Raw genomic sequence first — 26,231 nt, forward strand, 5'->3', positions numbered from 1 at the left:
GGCACTGGTTAAGGAGCGCACAACAGGCCCGATAGAGGCCTAGGTGTATTTCTTCGGATTTGATGTGTATACATCCTCCTTTCAAACTAACTAACTAACTAACTAACTCTGTTCTAGTTCTGTTCTAGTTTTGTTCTAGTTCTGTTCTAGTTCTGTTCTAGTTCTGTTCTAGTTCTGTTCTAGTTCTGTTTTAGTTCTGTTCTAATTCTGTTCTAGTTCTGTTCTAGTTCTGTTCTAGTTCTATTCTAGTTCTGTTCTAGTTCTTCGTACATACATCTTATTCCATTTTTCTCTTAGTGTAGTAGAAGTAACCACAGTTCTACTAATTAGTTCATTTTTAGCCAAATAACTATTTCAATTATAATTTCTTATTAAACACAAACTAATTACAAATATTTACCAAACACATATCTACACATTTTACAAAATATTGCATTAATTTCGTTCTTTCTTATCTTCTGCGCTCTGCTTCAAAATCTCGTCCTTTACTCCATCTGTACCTCATTATCGTAATGAGCCACCACATATTAAAAGAGAGAAAAAAAAAAAACAATTTTTAGTTGAAAATTTCCTCAACTATACTACTCAATTATGTAAGAAAATAACTTAGTTATTAACACATGGTTTTACCACAAGAATTTCAGTTGAAATTGTAGAAAATTTTCAACAAATTACTCTACACATTTACAGAAAAGTAGAGTAATCAATGTCTGTTAGTTTTAGTTAGAATTTTATTTGCGGAAAATTGCAGTGAATTTAAGTAAATTATACTTTTAGAGATATAGCGTTTTGAAATGGGTAACATTTATAGTTGAAACAAAATGGGGGAAAAGGGGAGCAGACAGGAAAAGTAATTCACATTAGCATTTTATACATTTTCTGTAGTTGAATATAAATTTAGTTAAGATTAGCATGAAGAGGAAATAAAAATAAATGATAAAAATTGTAGTTAGAAGAGTATCATGTTAAAGGGGAATAGTTTCTTGAATTATAGAATGAGAGCTAGTCACTAAACCAATCCAAAAGTGTTACACAAGAAGAAGTAAAACTACTTAGAACAGTGAAGCATCCTCCGGTATTAGAAGCAACTAGGGCTACCCTTAACAAATGTAATCCCCTACTAAAACTAATCTTCCCTAGAAAAAGGTTAATATGAACCAAATTGCCAAAATAAAAATAACAAATTTCTCTATGAAAATAAAAAGAATAATGTAGCAATTTCTTTATAATTTGAGCTTTCAATGATAGAATGCCTACACCTACTAACAATAGTTTATAAGGAATTCTATAGAACTAAAATTCTACAAAAAATATCTATTATAGTTTTTCATATTTCGAATAAATGCTGCTGTGAACTATAATTTGTACAACTACATACTTGCAGAGCAACATAGAATAACACAAATACCAATAAAGTTTTATTAAGAATAATGAGCATGTGTTGCAAATGTATACGTAGTCGTAGTACTTAAGTATAGAGAATTATTATTTGTTTCTATTTTTCAAAATTTTCAAAAAGGTATAATACTAGAAAAATTATGGAAAATTACTTTTCTTTTCTTTGTTGGTTTTGTTGTTTTCTGTTTCTATTGCAAGAAGTATTAAGTTGTGTATAATTTAAAATATTTCTTTTAACACATATTCACTACTATTGCGAGAAGTTTTAACCCTGCAGTTGTAAATAGTTTATTAAAATAAACAGTAATCTAGAAAAAAATAAACCTGTTTACCTCATACATTACTTAGAGACACAAAAGTAACCAGTTACTTTTCAATAGTTTCAGTGAAATGTAGAAATTAACCACTTGACTTGTTTCTTGGTGTAAAACTGCTTAAAAACATAAAAAAGTCCAATTTTTTAAGGAATACAAGATAACATAGAACTGACTACTTGACATAATACTAAGAGACACAAAAGTAATCAGTTACTCTTCAATAGTTTAACTGAACTGTAGAAATTAATCATTAAACTTCTTTAATAATGTAAAAAAGCTTAAAAAGCCAAAATATTTATGTATATAAAATAATATACAATTGAATACATTGTAGTTTACTTAGAGACATTAAAGTGACAACTCTTTCTTTGGTAATATACCAGGAATGCTGAAAATAATCAAACGCTATAGTTTTTGTTATTATAAAAAGACTCTTGAATCCCCAAAACCTAAAAATTTAAATATACAAAAGAAAACTCACAACTGGTTACACTCTTTACTACTTGGGGTTACAAAAGTTACTATCAAATCTTAATTTGTTAACCAGGGTGATAGAAAGTAGTCCTTGAAATGCTTTTCTGATTGTAAAATAATATTCCGACACAAAATAAAACAAAAATTAAAACCCACAAAAGAAATCTGATTGTAAAATAATATTCCGACACAAAATAAAACAAAAATTAAAACCCACAAAAGAAATCTTTAAACTAACTACACTCTTGGCTACTTATAGTCAATAAAGTGGCAACTAAACCGATCCACATTATAAAAAATTTAAAAATCTAAATAATTTAAATCTTTCTTTTATTAAAAGCAACATAGTTAATAAAATAGTTAAAAAATTTTAGACTACAAAAGAGTTATTACATTGACTACATTGTACATTACCTAAGGACATAAAAGTGACCAATTTATCTTTGTTTATATAATAGAAAAGATGAAGGTAAAAAAAAATAAATTTTATTTTAATATTATTGTTATTTTAATTAAATTGTTATTTTAATTAAATAATCCAAAAAGTTAAGAATGCAAATGATTTATTAAAACTGATTACTTTGTAGATTACATGGGGATAGAAAGGTGATGGTTTAAACTTTCTTTATAAGTAAAAAATGTTTGAACCAGCTATGAACATTATTTCTTAAGGTAAAATATTCGAAAGAGGTCAAATATGTTATAAGTTTAAACCTACAATAGAAAACTTCGAATTGACTACTCTACAGATTACCTAGAGTCACTAAAGTTGCAAATATCTCTAGCTAGTATCTAAATAAAGTTAAAAAACATAAACTTACAATATTTTAAATCAACTTTAGAATATCAAACAAGTTATAATATTGAAGCATACTAAAGAAATTTGAAAACTATCCACTCTTTAGTTTACTTGGGATAACAAAAGTAAGCATGAGCTTTCTACAAAATTACAGAAAAGTGTAGTGTTAAAATTTTAAAGTATTTTTTAAAAGAAAATTAATCATCAATATCAAAAATAACTAGAATTTGAAATACATACAAAAGTTTATGATCTAAGTGACTACTTTATTGATTACTTATGGTCTCTTAAGTGACAATGAGCCAGGCTTAATATTAGTAAACAATTGTCTGCTTTGTAAACTATAGATTAAAATAGAAATTCAAGCAGTTAATTGAAATTAAAGTCAAATAAGTAACATAACAAAAGAAACCTATTAACTGACTAATTTTTCGACTACTAAGGGTTAGTTAAGAGCCAATTAGACAAAATTAGTAATGATTTTGGGGTTTAATGTATGATAAAATAGACATTGTAGGTGGTAAATGTCAATAGCAATCTATAAGTAATGGGTCCAATTAATGTCTTTTAAGGATACATTATCCTTTGCAGATCTAAAAGGACATTTTTTTGCGATTATAAGTTTTGGTATTTGTTCATTTGCCTTAGAGTGGCTGTTTTTCATTTTAACTTTTATTTCAGAGGGCTTTTTTTGTTTTTCCTTCACAAATACTCTAGCAAATATTTAGATTCATTCCATTTCTCATTCAGAGTGATTAGAAAATATTCGCAAGAATTAAAAGAATTAGTTCTTTGAAAGAAAGTTTTTTTTTTGTTAAGTTGTAGAAGAAAATTATTATGGTTACAGGCATTAAAATTATGTTTATCAGTCTGTCTATTCGAAATCGAAAACAAACGATCCCTAAATAGTTTACCAAGAGACAGTTTGGTGTATAGTGCAAGCTAGTATTTTTAAAAATACAAATTTTTATTACAACTCAAAGCTCACGAAAACTTTATCCATAAAATCGATAGAAATTAAGGGCTTTTGACGAATTTTTTATACATTCTATGTTTAAATTCTTTTATATCACTGTTTCCAACACAAAATGTTAGAGTTACACATTATACTTTTTGCCATTTCTTAGTAATTATCTATACATCTAGTATGATTTTCTTTCAGTTATTTATTTTTTTTTTGAGGATACAGATATTTGTAACAAAATTGGAAACAAAGTGTTGAAAGAGTTTATTGCTTTCAATTTTGCTGTTGTTGTTGTTGTTTATTAGAAACGTTATAAACCCTTGGGGAACATTTTCAAAGTATTTTCAATTTTTTTTGTAATACTTTGTAAATTAGAAAAGGCAAAAAAAGAATACCAAAGAAACTTTTTTGTTGGAAGATATAGAAAAGGAATGATTATAGGTTTTTCTTTTTGGATTTTCTGGGTTGTGTGTGATGTGAGTGATGTGTTGCAGAAATTACTCATATATAAAAGATTTGTTATTAATTTTTCTTGATATTTGTTTTTAGAGATGTTTCTAACAATTTTAGTTAAAGGGTTTTTTCTGGTTAAAATCTTTAGGCTTACAATTAAAATGTGTTTAGTAATGTCGAAAAACAGTTTTAAATGTTTTCATGTAAATGTTTAATAAGGATTTTTAAAATTCTACAAACGATCTCCAAGGACCTTTGGGGTCTCTGAGTGAAATAGCTTTAATTTGGTTACTAACCTTTAGTTACCTAACTAGCAATCAATCTCGGGTCTTGACATACTTATAATGTAGTTAGTAAGTTTGAAAGGAGGATGTACATTTATTGTTGTGAGCTCCTTAACCAGTGCCTCAGGTAAGAATCGAACCAACCTCCGGAACTAGTCCGGAACCTCTGGTCTACCAGACTAGAACACTAACCACTTATCTATCGGAGGCTACTACTTATAATGTAAGAATAACAGTAATAACTTCTGATAGTTTTTTATGGGGAAAAACCTGGTACAGGTTTTTAAAAGTTTACATTCGATCACAATGGACCCCAGAGGTCGTGAACTAGCACTTTATCGATTGATGCAGAACCTTTCTTAACATAACTTAATAATCAAGCTCAAATGTTGATAGAATCTACTTACGATTGAAAGGCAAAAACATCTATCATCTATCTATCTATCTATCTATCTATCTATCTATCTATCTATCTATCTATCTATCTATCTATCTATCTATCTATCTATCTATCTATCTATCTATCTATCTATCTATCTATCTATCTATCTATCTATCTATCTATCTATCTATCTATCTATCTATCTATCTATCTATCTATCTATCTATCTATCTATCTATCTATCTATCTATCTATCTATCTATCTATCTATCTATCTATCTATCTATCTATCTATCTACCAACATCTTTTCTAATTTCACTTTCTAGGGCGGTGCTTCGTGCCACACTGCTTCAGGGAGTGGTTACCTTACGTGGAATCAATGTTTGTGAATGTGTGCAGGAGAATCTGAGGTAGTAGTTTTCGTAATAGTTCGATGGTTATCAACTTCTTTTGTGATTTCAATTCGATGGTGCTATGTGTCCTAGTGCTTAAACTAAATCGGAAATTCTGCAGAGGCAATTTGAGGGCGTGGTTATTTTACGCAGAGGCGATGTTTGTAAATGTGTGTAGAAAAATCTGAGGCAAAATATTTAAAATTTGGAATAATCGCAGCAAATTCCTTAAATTCTTTAAAATATCAAACTCCTTTTGAAAGCATGAGTTTAAAAAGGCGGTTGAGTTCCTAAACTTCTAATATAATATTATTTGAATTCTTTAGAATTTCTATTAAAAGAAAACTAGAACAATTAGTCTATAAAACTACAAATAATATTAAGATTTCAAGTAATTATTATTAATAATAAACCTCCCCCCCAAAAAAGTGTGACTTACATAGCAGCACGTTTTATTAGAAAATTTTCTCCTTAAACTTTTGTTCCAACTAAAAACAAATTAAAAACTGATGATAGAAATTCTTTAAAATCCAAAATAAAACAAACTATTAAAAATGCTACATTAATATTAAAAAGAAAAAATTTGTCAGTCTTAATAAAATTTTAAGATTTTAATACCCAAAAGAAAACAAACCATATTTTGGGGAGAAGTACTTACTATCAATACTCTGGCAGACAAATACAGAAACAAGCAATAAAACTGTCAATTTTGTTAGAGAAATTAATGACAAACTAGTGATAAATTTTAATGACAGCAAAAGTCAAAAAGTTGTGTTTTATAAAATGGTCTAGTGGATTAGAAGTAAATAAAAATTTGTTTTTTTTTTGCTATACAAAAAAAAAAAAAAATATGGGCTTGGATAGTCATATAATGTAAAAGTATTTTTTGTAAAATATAATTAATTAATGCAGTGCTGGTTGTCCATATTCATTTATTATTTTATTAAATATAATTATTAAATTTTTTCCACTACATAAAAGGCTAATTTGGCTTTTCATATGCAAAAATATTATGTATATAATTTTCTATAATTTAGTTTATTAAGTTTCCTGTTAAAATAACAAAGTTGCAGAGTATGATTGTTTTTTGTCGTTCCTTCCATCTGTCCGTCTGTCTGTCTGTCTGTCTGTCTGTCTGTCTGTCTGTCTGTCCGTCTGTCTTTGACAGTGACAATCAACATTGAGTAAACTGCTACAAAATATCTACTCATAGTTTAACAACAAAATTATCATATTTATAATTATAATAGTATAATTTGTTTAAATTTTATAAATAAACACACCTAGTTATAAATATGTATGTACAACAGCAACAACAAAATATTGTTTTTTAAGAAAAAAATTTAAAATTTTTAAAGTCACAAAAAGTAGAGGATATTAAACGACTTGTTTAGAGCTATAAGTTGTGTAAAAGTTAGACATATTTCTAAAAGTTAAAACTTCTTTTTATTGCAAATAAAATTCTTGTCTTTTTTACTCTTCATTTGCTTAAGAGCTTATTCTCTTTTTGCTTAAACGTTTATTTTTCAAATTACTGAGCTTACGTTTAGATATTAATAACAACAGAATTCATGTTTTCTCTAATGAAAGAGTGAGAGAGAATTAATGCTGTGTTTGTTCTCACTTTGCTTAAACGCTTAAGAGGTTAATCCATGGACTGGACTATTGACTGTGAGCAGGTCTAGTCACTACTTTGTTCACTTCACATTCTATTTTATTTGCAAAAAAAAACTTTTTTTATTGCAAATAAAACTCCTGCTTTTTAATCTTCATTTGCTTAAGAGCTTATTCTCTTTTTACTTAAGTGCATATTTTTCATATTACAAAGCTTACTCTAAGATATTAATAACAACAAAATTCATGTTTTCTATGATGAAAGCTCTGGGTTTTGTTCTCATCCAAGGTCTAGACTATTAACGATGAGTAGGTCTAGGGACTACTCTGTTCACTACACATTCTATGACCTCGTCTAAAATACTGGTCTAAAAAGTTGTCTATGGACAAGTCTATAAACTAAACAATAAACTAGTCTATGGACTAGTCAATGAACTAATCTATGGACTATTTTATTGACTAATCTCTGGACTGGTCTATGACTAGTTTGTGGACTTGTCTATGGATTAGTCTATGAAGTAGTCTATGAACTAGTCTATGAACTAGTCTATCGAGTAGACTATTCTCTAGTCTACTGACTAGACTATGGACTAGTCTATAGGCAGGTCTGCGGACTAGTCAGTAATCTTGTCTGTAGACTTATATATGAACTAGTTTATTGACTTCTCTATGGAATAATATATGGACAGGTCTATGAACTAGTCTATTGACTAGTCTTTGAACTTGTGTATTGGCTTTCCTAAGACAGGCCTAGTCTTTAGACTAGTTTAATGAGTTATCTACGACATAGTCTATTGATTAGTCTATAGACAATTCCATGGACTTAACTGTGGTCTTCTCTGATAACAACTATATTTACTAGTCTTTGGAAAACTCTTGGGTCTAGTCCATTGTCTGGTCTACTGAGTAGTCTATTTACTAGTATACTACCTTGTCTATGGAATACTCTTGGGACTAGTCTACAGACCAGTTTATGGACTAGTCATTGGAGTAGTCTACGGACTATTCTTTGGACTAATTTGTAAACTAGTCTATTGACTAATGTATTGACAAGTCTATGATCGACTTTTCTATGGAGTGGTCTATGGAATACTCTTCGGACTAGTTTATGGATTAGTCTGTGAACTCGTCTAATGATTAGTCTTCGAACTGTATACTGACTAGTCTCTTTTCTATTGACTAGCAATTAAACTAATAATTCGAATTGATCAAAACCTTTATAACCAACCACATGATCAACTCTTTATACTGCTGTAGCGGCTTCGAAAAGTTAACTAACAAAACATTATAGAATAAATATATATATATATATATTTTTTTTTTAAAAATTTTTTGTTCAACATTCCTCTTGTAATTTACTCATTTAATATGCGTATGTGTGGACTGTAATTACCATGTTGCCAATGTTTTTTCTCTCCGTTTTGCTAGAAAAAAAGCACTAAAGAAAAAAACATCTACATATAATAAAATGAAAACTTTTTTATATGCTAATTTAAAATTTTTATACATACAAAAAGAAACATAAAATGACAGAAAAACTTCAACCAAAACGACAACATGAACAACATTTAAATACCCACAAACAAACAGAAGGATGGACAGACAGACAGACAGACAGACAGACAGACAGACAGACAGATGGACGGACGGATGGTCGTATAGACAGACAGACAGACGGATTTGTAGTATATGTTAAAGCAAACTCTAACAAACAGATGCATACAGGCAAGGATAAATGGACAGACGTTCCACATAGACTTAGAAATAGACATGTTAGTTAAGTTAGCTTTATAGAAAAATAAGCAACAACAACAACGAAACTCTTTCATTTAGACAGTCACATACAAAAGAAGTTAACAACATTTTTAACGTTTAAATTGTTTGTCTGTTAAACAACCCAACTATAACTACAATAACAGAACATCAACTACAATGTCTCAACTTGCATTTAACAAGCATCATTATTGTCATCATCATCGTCATCATCATCGTCATCATCATCAACAACATTATGGTCGTTGTCTTTGTCCATTGTCATAGAATACATAAATATTATGTTAAAAAAAGGAAAAAAATACCAAGAAGAAATAAACGTAGAGACCATCATCAATCCTGAAAGGTGTATGATTAAAACTATTAAATTTTCTATATGTTTATTTAAGTCAAAAATTAAATTTTATTTCAACTCTTCAGTAGCGATTGGATTCTATTCTAATCTTGGTTAAGCTACAAATAGATTTAAATGAACTAGTTACAAGATTAGAGCACAGGAGATAAAATTGTCTCCATTCAAATAGAAAACAAAATTGTTTTGGTTGTTTCAAAGACTTATTACTGATTCTGGAATTGGTGACAATAGGTTCCTTTCGAACTTCCATTTAAAGTGTAATATATATATGGATTTAGATTACTCAACAATATCGATTCATAATAAATAATTTGAAAACTTTGCTTTGGGTTGAGTATTTCGATTAATTGTCCTTATCGAGTTATGCAACCATTCAGAATTTACGATATATGGTTTCAAGTTGCTATTTTGCTGAGCAGAGCATCGGATGGTAATGTTCCCTAACTAATTAAATATCATGCGTATTTATACTTCTGGGTGTAGGGTACAACGAATAGTTTAAAATTGCTCATCTAAGGCACAATATCTCAATCTTCGGTTATCGTTTAAACGATATTTATACTGCCAGATATACTTTAAGAAAGCCGATGCTATTGGATTTTGATTAATTAACCTTTCTCTCTCTATGTGCAATGAAGATTTTTGTACACTCTCTGTTGAAAAAATCCAAATTTAATTAAAGCTTATCGATCACTAGTAAGCTCAGGCGCGGATCCAAGGGGGAAAATAAAATTTACAGTTCTAGCTAATCTATGTCTTTACACAACACTATTCCGACCCAGTAACCTATTCATTGCACATTGCACTCTTACTAGAGTCCTATTATTGTCCAATCACTACAATCGGTAATATTGTTGGAGTCTTTGAATTTGATCGGTTATTATTACCACTAGAGTTCTTCTAATCTTAAACTTTAAACAGATTAGTCTATAGTAGTGAGAGATTTCACCGAACTATCCAGTGAACTTTAATTCCTCTATGTCCTCTCTCACTTTCTGTCTATCTGCAAGCATGAAGTCGAAGTACTTTACGCGTATTTGACGCGTAGTTCAATCTCACGGTGGTACTCACATTCATACCGTACCATATACAATTAATACCATTTCCAACGCTTAGTCCCACAGTCACTCCTCTGTGGGGTATTCGGCAACACCACCAAACTCATCCCGAAATATTGACTTTATCATGCATCAGTCTTTTAACCGCCACTTACTCTCCCCGCGAATTTGGGTTAAAACCACAGCCACTACGTGGATCCCGAAGGAACCTAAACCAACTAACCAGCCAGGACATAGTCCTGCGGGCAACTGGCCACCCATAGTACCAGATTATGCGGTGCTCTAGTCTGATCTCTTTCAATCTATGTAAGGACTAAGCCAAGCAGTATACTGTAAGCAATTTATCAAACCCGGACAGACTTATGGTATTGGCTACCTCTTTATACCCCGGGATTGCAATAACACCAAGGCGGAGGTCTTGTCAAGGTAACATGCCCCCGGGGGTACTCTGTAAGCATATGTAACCAGCTCGGATTCAGATTTATGGTGAAGCTTGGCACTTTATTGCGATTGGTACATAAATATTTGGGAAAGATATCATAGGCCAACAAGTTTTTAACCCAAAGACCATAGTATACAGTTTTGAAAGATTGAGCCCCGCTGAATTCGAATTTTTCCTCAAAATTTCTCTATCACATGTGATTGTCTTCCTGTAGTTGTAGCGTTTTAAAAAGGGCAAACAAATGAGCTTTTTAAAACTTTAGGTAACGATTTCTTAAATAGCAGATATAATGGAGAAACTCAGATTCGAATTCAGCACTGATTAATCTTTTAAAAACGTCTAACTTGATCTGAAATTTTGTCGGTCTGTGTAATTTTATGGAGACTAGATTAAAGCTAAATTTTCGACATGTGATTTAGCAAACTATCAACTAAAAGTGGCAATTGAAAAGAATTTTGTATAAATCTATATCCTGAAAGTTTGGAGAAAACTTTGTCACCATGGACATATAGTCTAGAAAAATCTATATTTTTTCCAGAAGATTTTCCCATGTGAAAAATATTCTTAAAAATTCCTGTAGCTTCATTTAAATGTTAAACAAAAGACGTCTAAGCTAACGCTGGAACAATTATACCATTCTTCCATTGTTTGTCAACTGATATCCTGTTTAACATTTTTAATGATCAATTTGTACAGGATGATATTTCTATTAGTAGAAGAAAAAAAGAAACGAAGGAAAACAACATATCGCCAAGACATGATGATGTGACACAACATTATGCACCATCACCACAGCAAGCAAATGCATGCTTGCAGCATGAATAAGCAAACAAACAGAAAAACATACATATGTATATAATGGTAAATAAAATTCTTGCAGCATAAATGTGGCATTATAATGATGAGGATGATAAGCGCGGCTGGCAGTTTGGTAAACTGGTGGATGAATGTTAGGCTTATTATTATATGGAAAATCATGTTTAAAATTGCATAAAGTCAATAGAAATATGTATGTATGAATGTGTGTGTGTGAGCTTGTGTTTGAAAAAGGAACGTGTTTGTGTTAACTCGCCTAATGATGACATTCAAAACGTGGTTGTCATGACGACCGTATTGCTGCCACTCTATTTAAGCCTGTCGTTGTGGTGTTTGGCGATGTGTTGCTGTTGTAGATGGTGGCAGTATTAGTGTAGTTTCTAATAATTTGCTTAACATGCTTATCAATTATTATTATTATTATTTCCATATACATCCAATTTTTTTCTATTCAATTTGAATTAACTGCCAGCAGATACTTATGCTTACACTACTATGTCTGTCTGTGTCTGTTTTTAGAAAAAACGTGATTTTCATTTTTAATGAGCTTAAATATTTGCATATTATTTGGGTTACGATATGCATAAAATCCATGGCATTAATTTCTATCTAAAATGAAAATATCTGAATAAAAATATTTATAAAACTAATAATATTCAATTAAAAATATACTGCAGTACTAGATTTTTATTATCATCATAGTTTAAAATTATTAAAACTAATTTAATTTAATTGATACCAACACAAAAAAAACATGCTGCGAAATATTTACTGTATACACATATATTCCTTTATCCTTTAAATCCATTACCATAAAACCAATTTACTTTTAAATTTACCAACTTTGCAGGAGAGAGAGAAAAAAAGAAAAATCCAATTGATTTAAAACATCTTTTTTTTGTTTGTTTCTCTTTTTAGCTCAATATCAATCACCGCGTATAATTGAACATCCAACGGATTTGGTGGTTAAGAAGAATGAACCTGCTACATTGAATTGTAAAGTTGAGGGTAAACCCGAACCGACTATTGAGTGGTTTAAGGTAAGTTTTAGTTTGTGAAACTTTTAGTCTAAATGAAATTGTTTTACTTTTTGGCAAATAAAGAAAAGAGACAAAATAAAATGGAGGAAAATACTAAAATGTTTGCTGTTGATGAATATACTTCGTGACGAATGATTTGGAACTCAAACACTGAACGAGAACTGGGCTAAAATTGAAGTATAAATAACCTAGAAGTGAAACAGAGCTGAACTAGAATTGAACTAGAACTGAAACAGAACTACAATGGATCTAGAGCAGAACTAGAACAGAACAGAACTAGAACAGAACTAAAACAAAACTAGAACAGAACTAGAACACAACTAGAACAGAACTAGAACAGAACTAGAACAGAACTAGAAAAGAACTAGAACAGAACTAGAACAGAACTAGAACAGAACTAGAACAGAACTAGAACAGAACTAGAACAGAACTAGAACAGAACTAGAACAGAACTAGAACAGAACTAGAACAGAACTAGAACAGAACTAGAACAGAACTAGAACAGAACTAGAACAGAACTAGAACAGAACTAGAACAGAACTAGAACAGAACAGAACTAGAACAGAACTAGAACAGAACTAGAACAGAACTAGAACAGAACAGAACTAGAACAGAACTAGAACAGAACTAGAACAGAACTAGAACAGAACTAGAACAGAACTAGAACAGAACTAGAACAGAACTAGAACAGAACTAGAACAGAACTAGAACAGAACTAGAACAGAACTAGAACAGAACTAGAACAGAACTAGAACAGAACTAGAACAGAACAGAACTAGAACAGAACTAGAACAGAACTAGAACAGAACTAGAACAGAACAGAACTAGAACAGAACTAGAACAGAACAGAACTAGAACAGAACTAGAACAGAACTAGAACAGAACTAGAACAAAACTAGAACAGAACTAGAACAGAACTAGAACAGAACTAGAACAGAACTAGAACAGAACTAGAACAGAACTAGAACAGAACTAGAACAGAACAGAACTAGAACAGAACTAGAACAGAACTAGAACAGAAGTAGAACAGAACTAGAACAGAACTAGAACTGAACTAGAACTGAACTAGAACTGAACTAGAACTGAACTAGAACTGAACTAGAACTGAACTAGAACTGAACTAGTACTGAACTAGAACTGAACTAGAACTGAACTAGAACTGTACTAGAACTGAACTAGAACTGAACTAGAACTGAACTAGAACTGAACTAGAACTGAACTAGAACTGAACTAGAACTGAACTAGAACTGAACTAGAACTGAACTAGAACTGAACTAGAACTGAACTAGAACTGAACTAGAACTGAACTAGAACTGAACTAGAACTGAACTACAACTGAACTACAACTAAACTACAACTGAACTACAGCTGAACTACAACTGAACTACAACTGAACTACAATTGAACTACAACTGAACTACAACTGAATTACAACTGAACTACAACTGAACAAGAACTGAACTAAAACTGAACTAGAACTCAACTAGAACTTAACTAGAACTGAACTAGAACTGAACTACAACAGAACTAGAACTGAACGGAAAATGTTTAGCAGTTTCCCTGTCACTAGCTGTAAAATTTCCCATATCAATAGCATGGAAAAACCAAATGAAACTTTTAGCAGTATAAGAAAACTTTTGCCAAAAAAAGTACAAAATTTATTGATTTAAAACAATTTATAGCACAATTTATAGAAAAACACTTAAATTAATATTGAAAATAACAAAAAAACATAAATTGTACTCTTGATTTCTTATTTCCAGGATGGTGAACCGGTAAATACAAACGACAAGAAAACACATCGAGTGCTGTTCAAAGATGGTGCCCTGTTCTTCTATCGCACAATGCAAAGTAAAAAAGAACAAGACAGCGGTGTCTACTGGTGTGTGGCCAAAAATCATGTTGGCAAAGCTGTAAGCAGACATGCCACACTGCAAATTGCGGGTAAGTGCAAGAAAAACATTAAATGATTCTAAAATAATTAAGAAAAATAAAATAAAATGCTAAAAAAATACTTTAACACATTAACAAGTGTTGGCGAAAAATTAACACTTACTTTAAAGAAAACAACAACCACAAAATTAGACTCCAGCTATGTGTGACAAACAACTAGGCATAGTTTATCAGATACGTCACTTTTTAGTTTGTTTTTAATGTTCGAAAATAAGACTATAAATCTATCATTACGTCTATTTGTTAACTAAACATCAATTGTTGAATTTTATTTTTCTTCACGCTAAAATAATGTTCTGTTGTTTTTTTTTTTTTTGTACTTTGCTCATTCAGGGAGTTGTGCTGCAACTTTAGCGTGTCATTTAAACTATATTTTAACACGGTTTTTATTTGGATTTTTTTGTTAGAATTTTTTTATTACATGTGTTGCAAGTTGCATTTCTCTTAGGAATTGACAACTTGAACACATTTCTTCTTATGGTTTGCTTGTAATATTGTTAGAGAGTGTGTGTGTGTTAGAGAGGGAAATGCAGCAGCATTGCTTTTTCGTAATTTATTAGAATATATTTCATTTTTATGGTTTTTTGGTGTGTAAGTGTTGTAAAATTTTGATGTAAAGTGAGACTAAAATAAAATGTGTGGCACAGTGGTGATAAGAAGCAAAAAAAAAACTAATGTTCGGACATTTTATTAAATTCATATGTTTTATATTCTGAATTGTTTGAAAGTACGCCCGGTACAAAATTGACACCAAAGTGTTTATAATTTTTCATTAACATAATTTGTGAAAGTATATACACACGTATGACAACACCATGTAATGTTGACAACGTAACGTTATCAATATTGCAACAATTCGCTTACTATCGACTAAGGATTGTTGTTTGCTGACAAGATCGTGATACTAATCGTTTTAAAGGGTGTTTCTATCTGGTTTAGGGTCAAATAGGAGCTGATCATTACAAACATCGGAAATATTTTCTATGCCGAAGGGATACTTGTATATTTGTTGTTATGATTTAAGAAGCGTAAATCCGAAAGACTAATCGTATGAAGTCCAGATGGAATTATGTTTGTCAATTAGCTTTGTCTTGCGGCCTTGAGCACAAGGTTTACCTATACAGTCTATAGCCAAGACTATAGATCAGTCTATAGCCAAGACTATAGAGTCAATAGCCAAGATTATTGACAAGGCTATAGCCAAGACTATACCCAGTCTATATAGACTGGACTATAGTCCAGTCTATATTTAAGACTCTGGACTATAGTCTTGACTATAGACCAGTCTATAGCCAAGAGTTGAGACCCGTCTATAGCCTATACTATAGACCAGTCTATAGCCAGGAATATAAACCAGTCTATAGCCTATACTATAGACCAGTCTATAGCCAGGAGTATAAACCAGTCTATAGCCAGGACTATAAACCAGTCTATAGCCGAGACTATAGACCAGTCTATAGCCAGGACTATAAACCAGTCTATAGCCAGGACTATAAACCAGTCTATAGCCGAGACTATAGACCAGTCTATAGCCGAGACTATAGACCAGTCTATAGCCGAGACTATAGACCAGTCTATAGCCGAGACTATAGACCAGTCTATAGCCGAGACTATAGACCAGTCTATAGCCGAGACTATAGACCAGTCTATAGCCGAGACTATAGACCAGTCTATACCCGAGACTATAGACCAGTCTATAGCCGAGACTATAGACCAGTCTATAGCCGAGACTATAGACCAGTCTATAGCCGAGACTATAGACCAGTCTATAGCCGAGACTATAGACCAGTCTATAGCCGAGACTATAGACCAGTCTATAGCCAAGACTATAGACCAGTCTATAGCCAAGACTATAGACCAGTCTATAGCCAAGACTATAGACCAGTCTATAGCCAAGACTATAGACCAGTGTATAGCCAAGACTATTGACCGATCTATAGCCAAGACTATAGATCAGTCTATAGCCAAGACTATAGATCAGTCTATAGCCAAGACTATAGATCAGTCTATAGCCAAGACTATAGACCAGTCTATAGCCAAGAATACTGGAGAATACTGAACTACTTTGTACGGGTCCGTGAACCATAACCTATCAGCATTCTCTTGACCCTAAGTCAGGTAACGTTATTAGAAAAAAATCGGTATAAAAAAACTCTTATAATAAATTCGGACACAACGCAATAAAAAAGAAGTGCTGTAAGAAGTTTATTAAAGATAATGATCATTAAATAGTAATATTGATTGAATGGATGATGATAATGATGATTACGACTGATGTTAAAGATGTTAGTGCCAGCATATGTTTGGCTGTTTCCAATAATACCCTTACTTTATGTTTATATGACTGTCTGCTTGCCTTCATGTCTGTCCATCAGTCCCTGCCTTCATTCATCTATCTTTAAAGTGTTTTAGACTAGATTAAAGTAAAACATTTCTTGTTATATTTTTTCTTCATCTTTTTTTGTGTAGGATCACACTTATACTTAATGTTCCAATGTTGCACTTTAGTATGTTGATTTTGTGTTGCTTTTTATTCTATTTTTATTTTATTTTCACTCGTGTTGCATCTATATAGAAGAATATTTATTTTATTCATTTTATAAAGCGTGAACATCTTCTGGGGTTATTGGTGTTGTTATGATTTTTTTTCTGTACTTTTTCTTCATCTACTGATTGATAACACTGCGGGCGGTCGTTTTTTGTTGATAATACTCTTGTTTTATGGTAGTTGTTGTATTTATTTGAATATTTTGTTGAAGTTTTTTTCCCGTATTATTTAAGTTTAAGTATTGTGGATTTTATTTTTTTATTAAGTTCTTATTTAAACATTTTATTTACTTTAAAGCATTAAAGTTTTATAAAAAAGTTGTGCTAGAAGTTGTTTTTTTATTAGGAATTTTTGTTTATTTAGTAGTATGGGTGTGATTAAGAGAAAACAATTTATTATTTCCGTTGCTTTAGAAAACGAAAATTAAATTATTTCCAAGACTATTGACCGATCTATAGCCAAGACTATAGATCAGTCTATAGCCAAGACTATAGATCAGTCTATAGCCAAGACTATAGATCAGTCTATAGCCAAGACTATAGACCAGTCTATAGCCAAGAATACTGGAGAATACTGAACTACTTTGTACGGGTCCGTGAACCATAACCTATCAGCATTCTCTTGACCCTAAGTCAGGTAACGTTATTAGAAAAAAATCGGTATAAAAAAACTCTTATAATAAATTCGGACACAACGCAATAAAAAAGAAGTGCTGTAAGAAGTTTATTAAAGATAATGATCATTAAATAGTAATATTGATTGAATGGATGATGATAATGATGATTACGACTGATGTTAAAGATGTTAGTGCCAGCATATGTTTGGCTGTTTCCAATAATACCCTTACTTTATGTTTATATGACTGTCTGCTTGCCTTCATGTCTGTCCATCAGTCCCTGCCTTCATTCATCTATCTTTAAAGTGTTTTAGACTAGATTAAAGTAAAACATTTCTTGTTATATTTTTTCTTCATCTTTTTTTGTGTAGGATCACACTTATACTTAATGTTCCAATGTTGCACTTTAGTATGTTGATTTTGTGTTGCTTTTTATTCTATTTTTATTTTATTTTCACTCGTGTTGCATCTATATAGAAGAATATTTATTTTATTCATTTTATAAAGCGTGAACATCTTCTGGGGTTATTGGTGTTGTTATGATTTTTTTTCTGTACTTTTTCTTCATCTACTGATTGATAACACTGCGGGCGGTCGTTTTTTGTTGATAATACTCTTGTTTTATGGTAGTTGTTGTATTTATTTGAATATTTTGTTGAAGTTTTTTTCCCGTATTATTTAAGTTTAAGTATTGTGGATTTTATTTTTTTATTAAGTTCTTATTTAAACATTTTATTTACTTTAAAGCATTAAAGTTTTATAAAAAAGTTGTGCTAGAAGTTGTTTTTTTATTAGGAATTTTTGTTTATTTAGTAGTATGGGTGTGATTAAGAGAAAACAATTTATTATTTCCGTTGCTTTAGAAAACGAAAATTAAATTATTTTTTCAATAAATTTGAAAGTTTGTAAGTAAGGACGGGAAATTTGGAATTATATAATATTATAGAAATCGAAATAACAACTCTGAAAGAAGGCTGGAGTGTGTTCTATTTTAGTTCAGTTCTATTTCAGTTTTAGTTCAGTTCTAGTTCAGTTCTAGTTCAGTTCTAGTTCAGTTCTAGTTCAGTTCTAGTTCAGTTCTAGTTTAGTTCTAGTTCAGTTCTAGTTTAGTTCTAGTTCAGTTCTAGTTCAGTTCTAGTTCAGTTCTAGTTCAGTTCTAGTTCAGTTCTAGTTCAGTTCTAGTTCAGTTCTAGTTCAGTTCTAGTTCTAGTTCAGTTCTAGTTCAGTTGAGTTCTAGTTCAGTTGAGTTCTAGTTGAGTTGTACTCTAATAAAATCGATTCAATTCTTTTAATATTCTTCGTTATTTTCCATAAACTGTTTCTTATAGATTTTTATCTGTTAGATTATGAGTGTTAAAAACTTCTGCTGCAAAATATAGTTTTCTTTTTTCTTTTTGATTTTCTTTTAACATAAATTCAAAAAGTTTCTTTTTTTAATATTATTTTTATTTCAACAGTTTTTATAATTTATATTGACACTTTATTTTGCCATAAATTTAATGTACAATTCAATTGTTTTACTTTAAACAATGGTCTCTGGTTGTCTAACTTCTAAGGAAGTTGGAAATTTGTGTGCTTTTGTTTAAAATTTATAGTTTAACAGTTTATAAAAGAGATTTTTTTTGTTTTATTTTTGTTATAAAGGAAAAAAATGTGTTCATATTTAAAAAATATTTTTGTAAATTGTTAAAAAATTTTTAAACTGTTTTTGTTTAAAAATTTGCTAGAAAACTGAATAGTTGTATTTAATTGAACTAAATAATCATAATAGCAGAAATAAAAATAAATTAATTGATCCACTTTATATACTTATATAGATGTTTTATCATGATTTATAAATCTGAAAGAAACCTTGAGCCTTTAAGTAGTTTGTATATTTTCATAGTAAAATACTCCTATAAGTATGCTTTACAGTATAATTAACTAATATCAATATTGCTTAAAGGCCAACTAATAGAAAATAAAATTAGAAATATCTATAAACTAAGTAAATATAAATTAATTAATAGCAACACTTAAAATGTAAATAATTACTATGATTTGAAATATGAAATTAATTCTGTTTTTATAAAAAAAAATATCCTTAAATTAGACTTAACTTAAACAAAGTAATTTGAAGCGGTTAAGGGAGTCTTATTTTTCTCTAGAAGGCTTAAAAATAACCTTAAGCCTAAAAGTAAGCAGTTGTTTTAATAACAATTTAGCCTTTGTAATTAGGCAATTTTTTAACTATTTTATTTTTAATTCAAAATCACTTACTTGTTTGAAAAAATAACCTCTAATTTGTTAAGTTATATTTAGCCAAAGAATTATTTAAAGCTGCAAATTTCTCAGTAGCTGGTAGAAGAGCAAAATTTACCTAAAATAAAAGAAAATAAAATGGAATTTGTTAGTCGAATTAAAAAGAAAAATAATTATTTTATATTTTCTAAATGAGTAATACAAAAATGTTAAAAAATGCAAAACAAACCTCACAAAGTAGGCAACAGTTTTTTTTAATCGCATTTATAAGTATGCAGTAGTTTAAAGAAAATAAAACAAAGTCTATATTAAACGTTTAAGACTTATTTATAAACGTTTTCTTAATAACTGAAACAATTTTAACTTAATATCTTCAAAGCTTTTTTTGAATTTGAAAAAAAGTTATAAATACTACTACAGCCTGGAAGAAGGCAACATTATTAAAATTAATTAATGCAAATCAAAAAAGGGATTCGTTTAATAGACTTGAATACACATCACATTATAGTTCTATCGTATTGACTTTATCAAAATGATATATTTATTATCAAGACTGAAAACAATAACTGAAACTATAGACTGATGTATTATCAAGACCATATACTAATGTATTTATGTTCAAGTCTAAAGATGTGAAGACTATAAAGTGATCTTAAGACTTAAGGCTGATGTGTAGTCAAAACCATAAAGTGATCTATAGTCAAGTACATTAATAAAAGAATAATCTATAGTCGAGTCAATAAACTGATCAATAGTCTAGACTATAAATATCTATCTATATTCAATGCTCTATTCTGATCTATTGAAAAGATTATAGATATATCTTTCGTATTGATAAACTGATCGATAATAGTGACCATTAACTGAACCATAGCCAAGACTATATATTGATCTAGAGCTCTGACCAATCGTATTGCCTTTTCACTGATCTATAATCAAGACTTCATACTGATCTTTAGTCAAAGACTTTGGACTGATCTTTAGTTTAGAATATAGACTGATCTATAATCAAGACTACATAATAATCTAAAGTGAAGACTGTAGACGAATCTATAATCAAGATTACAGACTGGTCTATAGTTAAGACTTTTGCTTATTGCTATTCACTGATCTATTGTATTGGCTACAGGCTGATCTATAGTCAAAACTCTAGAGTCTAGACTGATTTATAGTCAAGACTATAGTTAGACTGATTTATAATACAGACTATACAGACTATACTAACTGCTTACAGACTGATCTTTCTTATTGGTTTTGGGCTGGTTTATACTCAAGACTGATCATTTTATTGTCTATATACTGATCTATAGTCATGACTTAATACTGATCTTTAGTCAATACTAAGTGCTGATCTATAGTGAAGATTGCCAACTGGTCTATAAACAGATCTATCTTATTATCTATATACTGATATATAACCAAAAGTACAGACTGGACCTTAATAAAGACTACAGATTGATCTATATTCAATACTGTAGAGTGATCTATAGTCAAGACTATAGAGTGATCTATAGTCAAGACTATAGAATGATCTATAGCCAAGACTATAGAGTGATCTATAGTCAAGACTATAGAGTGATCTATAGTCAAGACTATAGAGTGATCTATAGTCAAGACTATAGAGTGATCTATAGTCAAGACTATAGAGTGATTTATAGTCAAGACTATAGAGTGATCTATAGTCAAGACTATAGAGTGATCTATAGTCAAGACTATAGAGTGATCTATAGTCAAGACTATTGAGTGATCTATAGTCAAGACTATAGAGTGATCTATAGTCAAGACTATAAAGTGATCTATAGTCATGATTATAGAGTGTTCTATAGTCAAGACTATAGAGTGATCTATAGTCAAGACTATAGAGTGATCTGTAGTCAAAACTATAGAGTGATCTATAGTCAAGACTATAGAGTGATCTATAGTCAAGACTATAGAGTGATCTATCTTATTGACTGTTGTTTGATCTGACTGTAGTCAGAACTGTAGATCGATCTATAGACACGACTCAAGACTGATCTATAATCAAAACTACATACTAACATTTAAATATAACTGTAGACTGATCTTATCCAAAACCGATTTATAGTCTAAAATATTTGATTTTTAAGAAATTTGTAGATGTTTTACAGCTTGTCCTGTAAAAGTCTTAATCGTGGTTGAGTGAAAAAAATCTTGGAAAATTTTCTTTTAGTAGTAATAAAGTGTAACGAATTATTTAGTAATTCATGAACAAAATGCTGGTTCTGGGAATTGTTTTTTTATATTCTTTTAATAAAAATGTACTTAATTGTTGTTAATGCACTTAATAAATGAAAAAATGCTACTAATTCAATTTAATCTAAAAACCTAATGGAAAATATATATAACAAATGATGTTTAATGAATTTATGAGATTTTAATTATCGGTTAAAAGTCTATGAAAAATTATAGAGAAGTTTATAAAATATGATAGTTATAAAATCATAATTAAATATTTAGCTATAATAACTTTGTCCTGTTTCTATATCAACTAGAACTGCAGCATTACATGGTCATGTATTCCATAACTCTTTTGTAAAAATCTTAATGTACACAAATTGATGTGTAGGCGTAGTGGATGGTAGATTTAAAAAATTTTATTATAGAAAAAAGTTGCTTCAAAATCACATTTAAAGCGCCATTATTCAAGACTTCAACTAAATTGGTTCCCTAATTCTCAATGTCTAAATAAACATTATAGTTTCATATCTGTCTGTCCGTCTGGCTGTTTGTCTAAACACTCTTGAGAAAAATTAGCTCACATTAAATGAAATAAATTCATACATACATATGTACATCCCCTCCATTGTGACCATTTATCCAGTCATTTCATCAAGATATATCGATTGTTCTTCTATTCTTTTACACTTTCAATTGTTTTTAATTTATGAACGAGATGTTTTCTGTCATTCTGTTTGCATTTGTTATTTGTTCGGCAAATCAATCATCAATGATGGAGCAAAAAAAAAAAATCATGTTTTCAATATACAAAGAGCTAAAGCTACTTAAAATTATAGGAAGAGGAAAAAGTGAGGGTGCCAATTGATAGACAGCCAACATGATTAGGTGGACAGTTTGATTTGTTATATCACGATAGAAGACAAAAAGAGGGAGGGTAGGATGCATGGATGGACGGACGAGAGATTATCTTGTTAACAAGATATTTTTTGTAGCACAAACAATAGAAATTAAAATAAACAATAAGAGCATGTGCTACTCAAAAGTCCTTAAGAGTAATGAGAATTAACTTTTTTCCCTTAGAATAAAAGGTCGGCCATAAAGAGTAAATTTCAAATAAATAATATAACGAAATTTCCATAAAATATTACAACTAATATATTGGCCCTTTAGCCTTTTAGTTTAACTTTCCCAAGTTACTTGTTTTTATCAATAACTCAACACCTGGTGATGCCTTAGACTTTAACTACACCTGAAGAAAAGTATGTGTCAATAAATACTCCTAGTAAATATTTAACATAAGTGCATCATATATGTTTATTATAAAATATTTCTCTGTTACAAGAATTTTATTTTAATTTTATAATAAATATCAATGTTATAAAAGCCGCTGTAAATACAAAATGTTTACACACAATGTAAACATGTAAATAATGGTGTAAAACATATTTGTAATTCTACATGTTAAAAGCAAAACAAATACCTCACAGCTAAATCAATATTATTAATAACAATTAAATAATTAATAATATCAAATAGAAAGAAACTATTAAAGAGAAAATTTATTCAAGCAAACAAAGTAAAATTCAACATTACAGAATCATGTAATTTTAGAAGATTTTTATATGACACTAAACTCTAAACTGATCTAAAGGCAAGAATAGAGTCTGTTCTAAAGTTCAGTCTGCAGAATGATCTATACTTTAGAGCAGTATATGGTCAAGACTGTAGATTGATCTCCAAATAAGACTATAGACTGATCTATATACAAAACTATGAAGTGATCTAGATCAAGTGATCAAGACTGTAGAGTGATCTATAGTCAAGACTATACAGTGATTTATAGTCAAGACTATAGAGTGATCTATTGTCAAGACTATAGAGTGATCTATTGTCAAGATTATAGAGTGATCTATAGTCAAGACTATAGAGTGATCTATAGTCAAGACTATAGAGTGATCTATAGTCAAGACTATAGAGTGGTATATAGTCAAGAGTATAGAATGATCTATAGTCAAGACTTTAGAGTGATCTATAGTCAAGACTATAGAGTAATCTATAGTCAAGACTATAGAGTGGTATATAGTCAAGACTAGAGAGTGATCTATAGTCAAGACTATAGAGTGATCTATAGTCAAGACTATAGAGTGATCTATAGTCAAGACTATAGAGTGATCTATAGTCAAGACTATAGAGTGGTATATAGTCAAGACTATAGAGTGGTATATAGTCAAGAGTATAGAATGATCTATAGTCAAGACTATAGAGTAATCTATAGTCAAGACTATAGAGTGATCTATAGTCAAGACTATAGAGTGATCTATAGTCAAGACTATAGAGTGATCTATAGTCAAGACTATAGAGTGATCTCTAGTCAAGACTTTAGACTGATCTATAGTCAAGACTATTGAGTGATCTATAGTCAAGACTATTGAGTGATCTATAGTCAAGACTATAGAGTGATCTGTAGTCAAGACTATAAAGTGATCTATAGTCAAGACTATAGAGTGATCTATAGTCAAGACTATAAAGTGATCTACAGTCAAGACTATAGAGTGATCTATAGTCAAGACTATAGAGTGATCTATAGTCAAGACTATAAAGTGATCTATAGTCAAGACTATAGAGCGATCTATAGTCAAGACTATAGAGCGATCTATAGTTAAGACTATAGAGTGATAAATTTAATATTAAAATTATTTAAATTTTTATTTTCATTTCTTTAATTTCGAAAGTAAAAAAAAACTTTCTTTTCACTTAAAATAATGCCAAAGAAAAAACAACATCTGTTGTTATTTTTCTTTTCAAAATAATATTATTGTTCACTTTTGGTATAAGGCCAAATATGTAAAGTATAGAATTTCTTATATTTGAAATGAAAACAATTCTTTTCAAATATATATATTTGTCATAAGTCTTGCAATTTCATCTTGTTTTTTTGCTTTAAAAAATATCATAGAAAACAAGTATTAAAAAAACGAATAATTTAAATATGTTGTTTTTTTTTGTATTTTGTCTTTACAGTTTTGCGTGATGATTTTCGCGCCCAACCCAAGGATACACGTGTGGCTAAAGGTGAAACGGCATTGTTGGAATGTGGTCCACCCAAGGGTATACCCGAACCAACGCTCATATGGATGAAGGTATGTGTATAAAGGTGTTTTCTTATCTTTTCATTAAAAGAAAAGGTTTTTCTTATAAGTGAGATTAATATAAAGAAATATTAGGGGGAGAGAAAAATTTTTGGTTTTAAAAAGAAAAGTACTAGTTTGAAAAAAAAACTAAGGGCTCGTGAAACATAATTTCTGTGGTAGATTAACACACTTACAACAATATACATATAAAGGTTATAACTGTTCAACTGTTCAACTGTTAGCTTATTTATTTTTACATCTCTCTAGGGATACCTTCCCCCACCTCCCCCCGCTACCTGGTAATAATACATACATTACGAAAGCTTTACATTTAGTTGAAAATATTCAGTTGAACGCTAAGAAAAACAACTAAAAGTTGTGCATATATTTATTTGAAAATGTAAATGCAGCATAAATTTGATTTTATAGATTGTTTTCGTTTCAGTTTTTTCCCATTTTTTCAACATAAAACATTTGTGAAAAAAGCAAAAAAAAACAGCATGAATAAATATAAACTATTCAGCTCATGTGATGTCAGGTGTAATGAAATAACAAAAGAAAAAGGAGAATGTTTTTTCGTTTTTTTTTTAAATGGAAATGTCATGCAAAATTTATTTCAACTTAAATTCATGTTGAAGAGAAAATATGAGGAAAACATGAAGAAAATAAACAAAATTATGGAATTTTTTAATATAAATATTTTGTTAAACATTTCGTATTACACCTCACCCTAAACAGAAGGCGGAACAATATTAATTTGCGACTTTTCTTGTCAACACTGCAGACATATATTTAGTTTGATCTATAGCATAGTTTATAGCTTAGTCTAAAGTCTAGTTTATTATCTAGTCTATGGTCTAGTTTATAGTCTAATCTATAGTCTAGTCTATAGTCTAGACTATAGTCTAGTATATAGTCTAGTCTATAGTCTAGTCTATAGTCTAGTCTATAGTCTAGTCTATAGTCTAGTCTATAGTCTAG

The 26,231-nt window shown here is 30.0% G+C and overlaps 1 protein-coding gene across 1 annotated transcript in view; it reads left to right on the top strand.

The window, feature by feature from the left end:
* Nucleotides 1–26,231, top strand: part of LOC111680400 (roundabout homolog 4) — a 146,455-nt gene that overhangs the window by 92,199 nt on the left and 28,025 nt on the right. Inside the window, exons 4-6 of the mRNA XM_046954174.1 lie at nucleotides 12,441–12,562; nucleotides 14,326–14,506; nucleotides 25,141–25,259. Of these exons, the coding sequence (XP_046810130.1) occupies nucleotides 12,441–12,562; nucleotides 14,326–14,506; nucleotides 25,141–25,259 (422 nt within the window). The remainder of the gene's footprint in view (nucleotides 1–12,440; nucleotides 12,563–14,325; nucleotides 14,507–25,140; nucleotides 25,260–26,231) is intronic.

Source organism: Lucilia cuprina, chromosome 6, assembly GCF_022045245.1.
Source record: "Lucilia cuprina isolate Lc7/37 chromosome 6, ASM2204524v1, whole genome shotgun sequence".
Taxonomy (NCBI): Eukaryota; Metazoa; Arthropoda; class Insecta; order Diptera; family Calliphoridae; genus Lucilia; species Lucilia cuprina.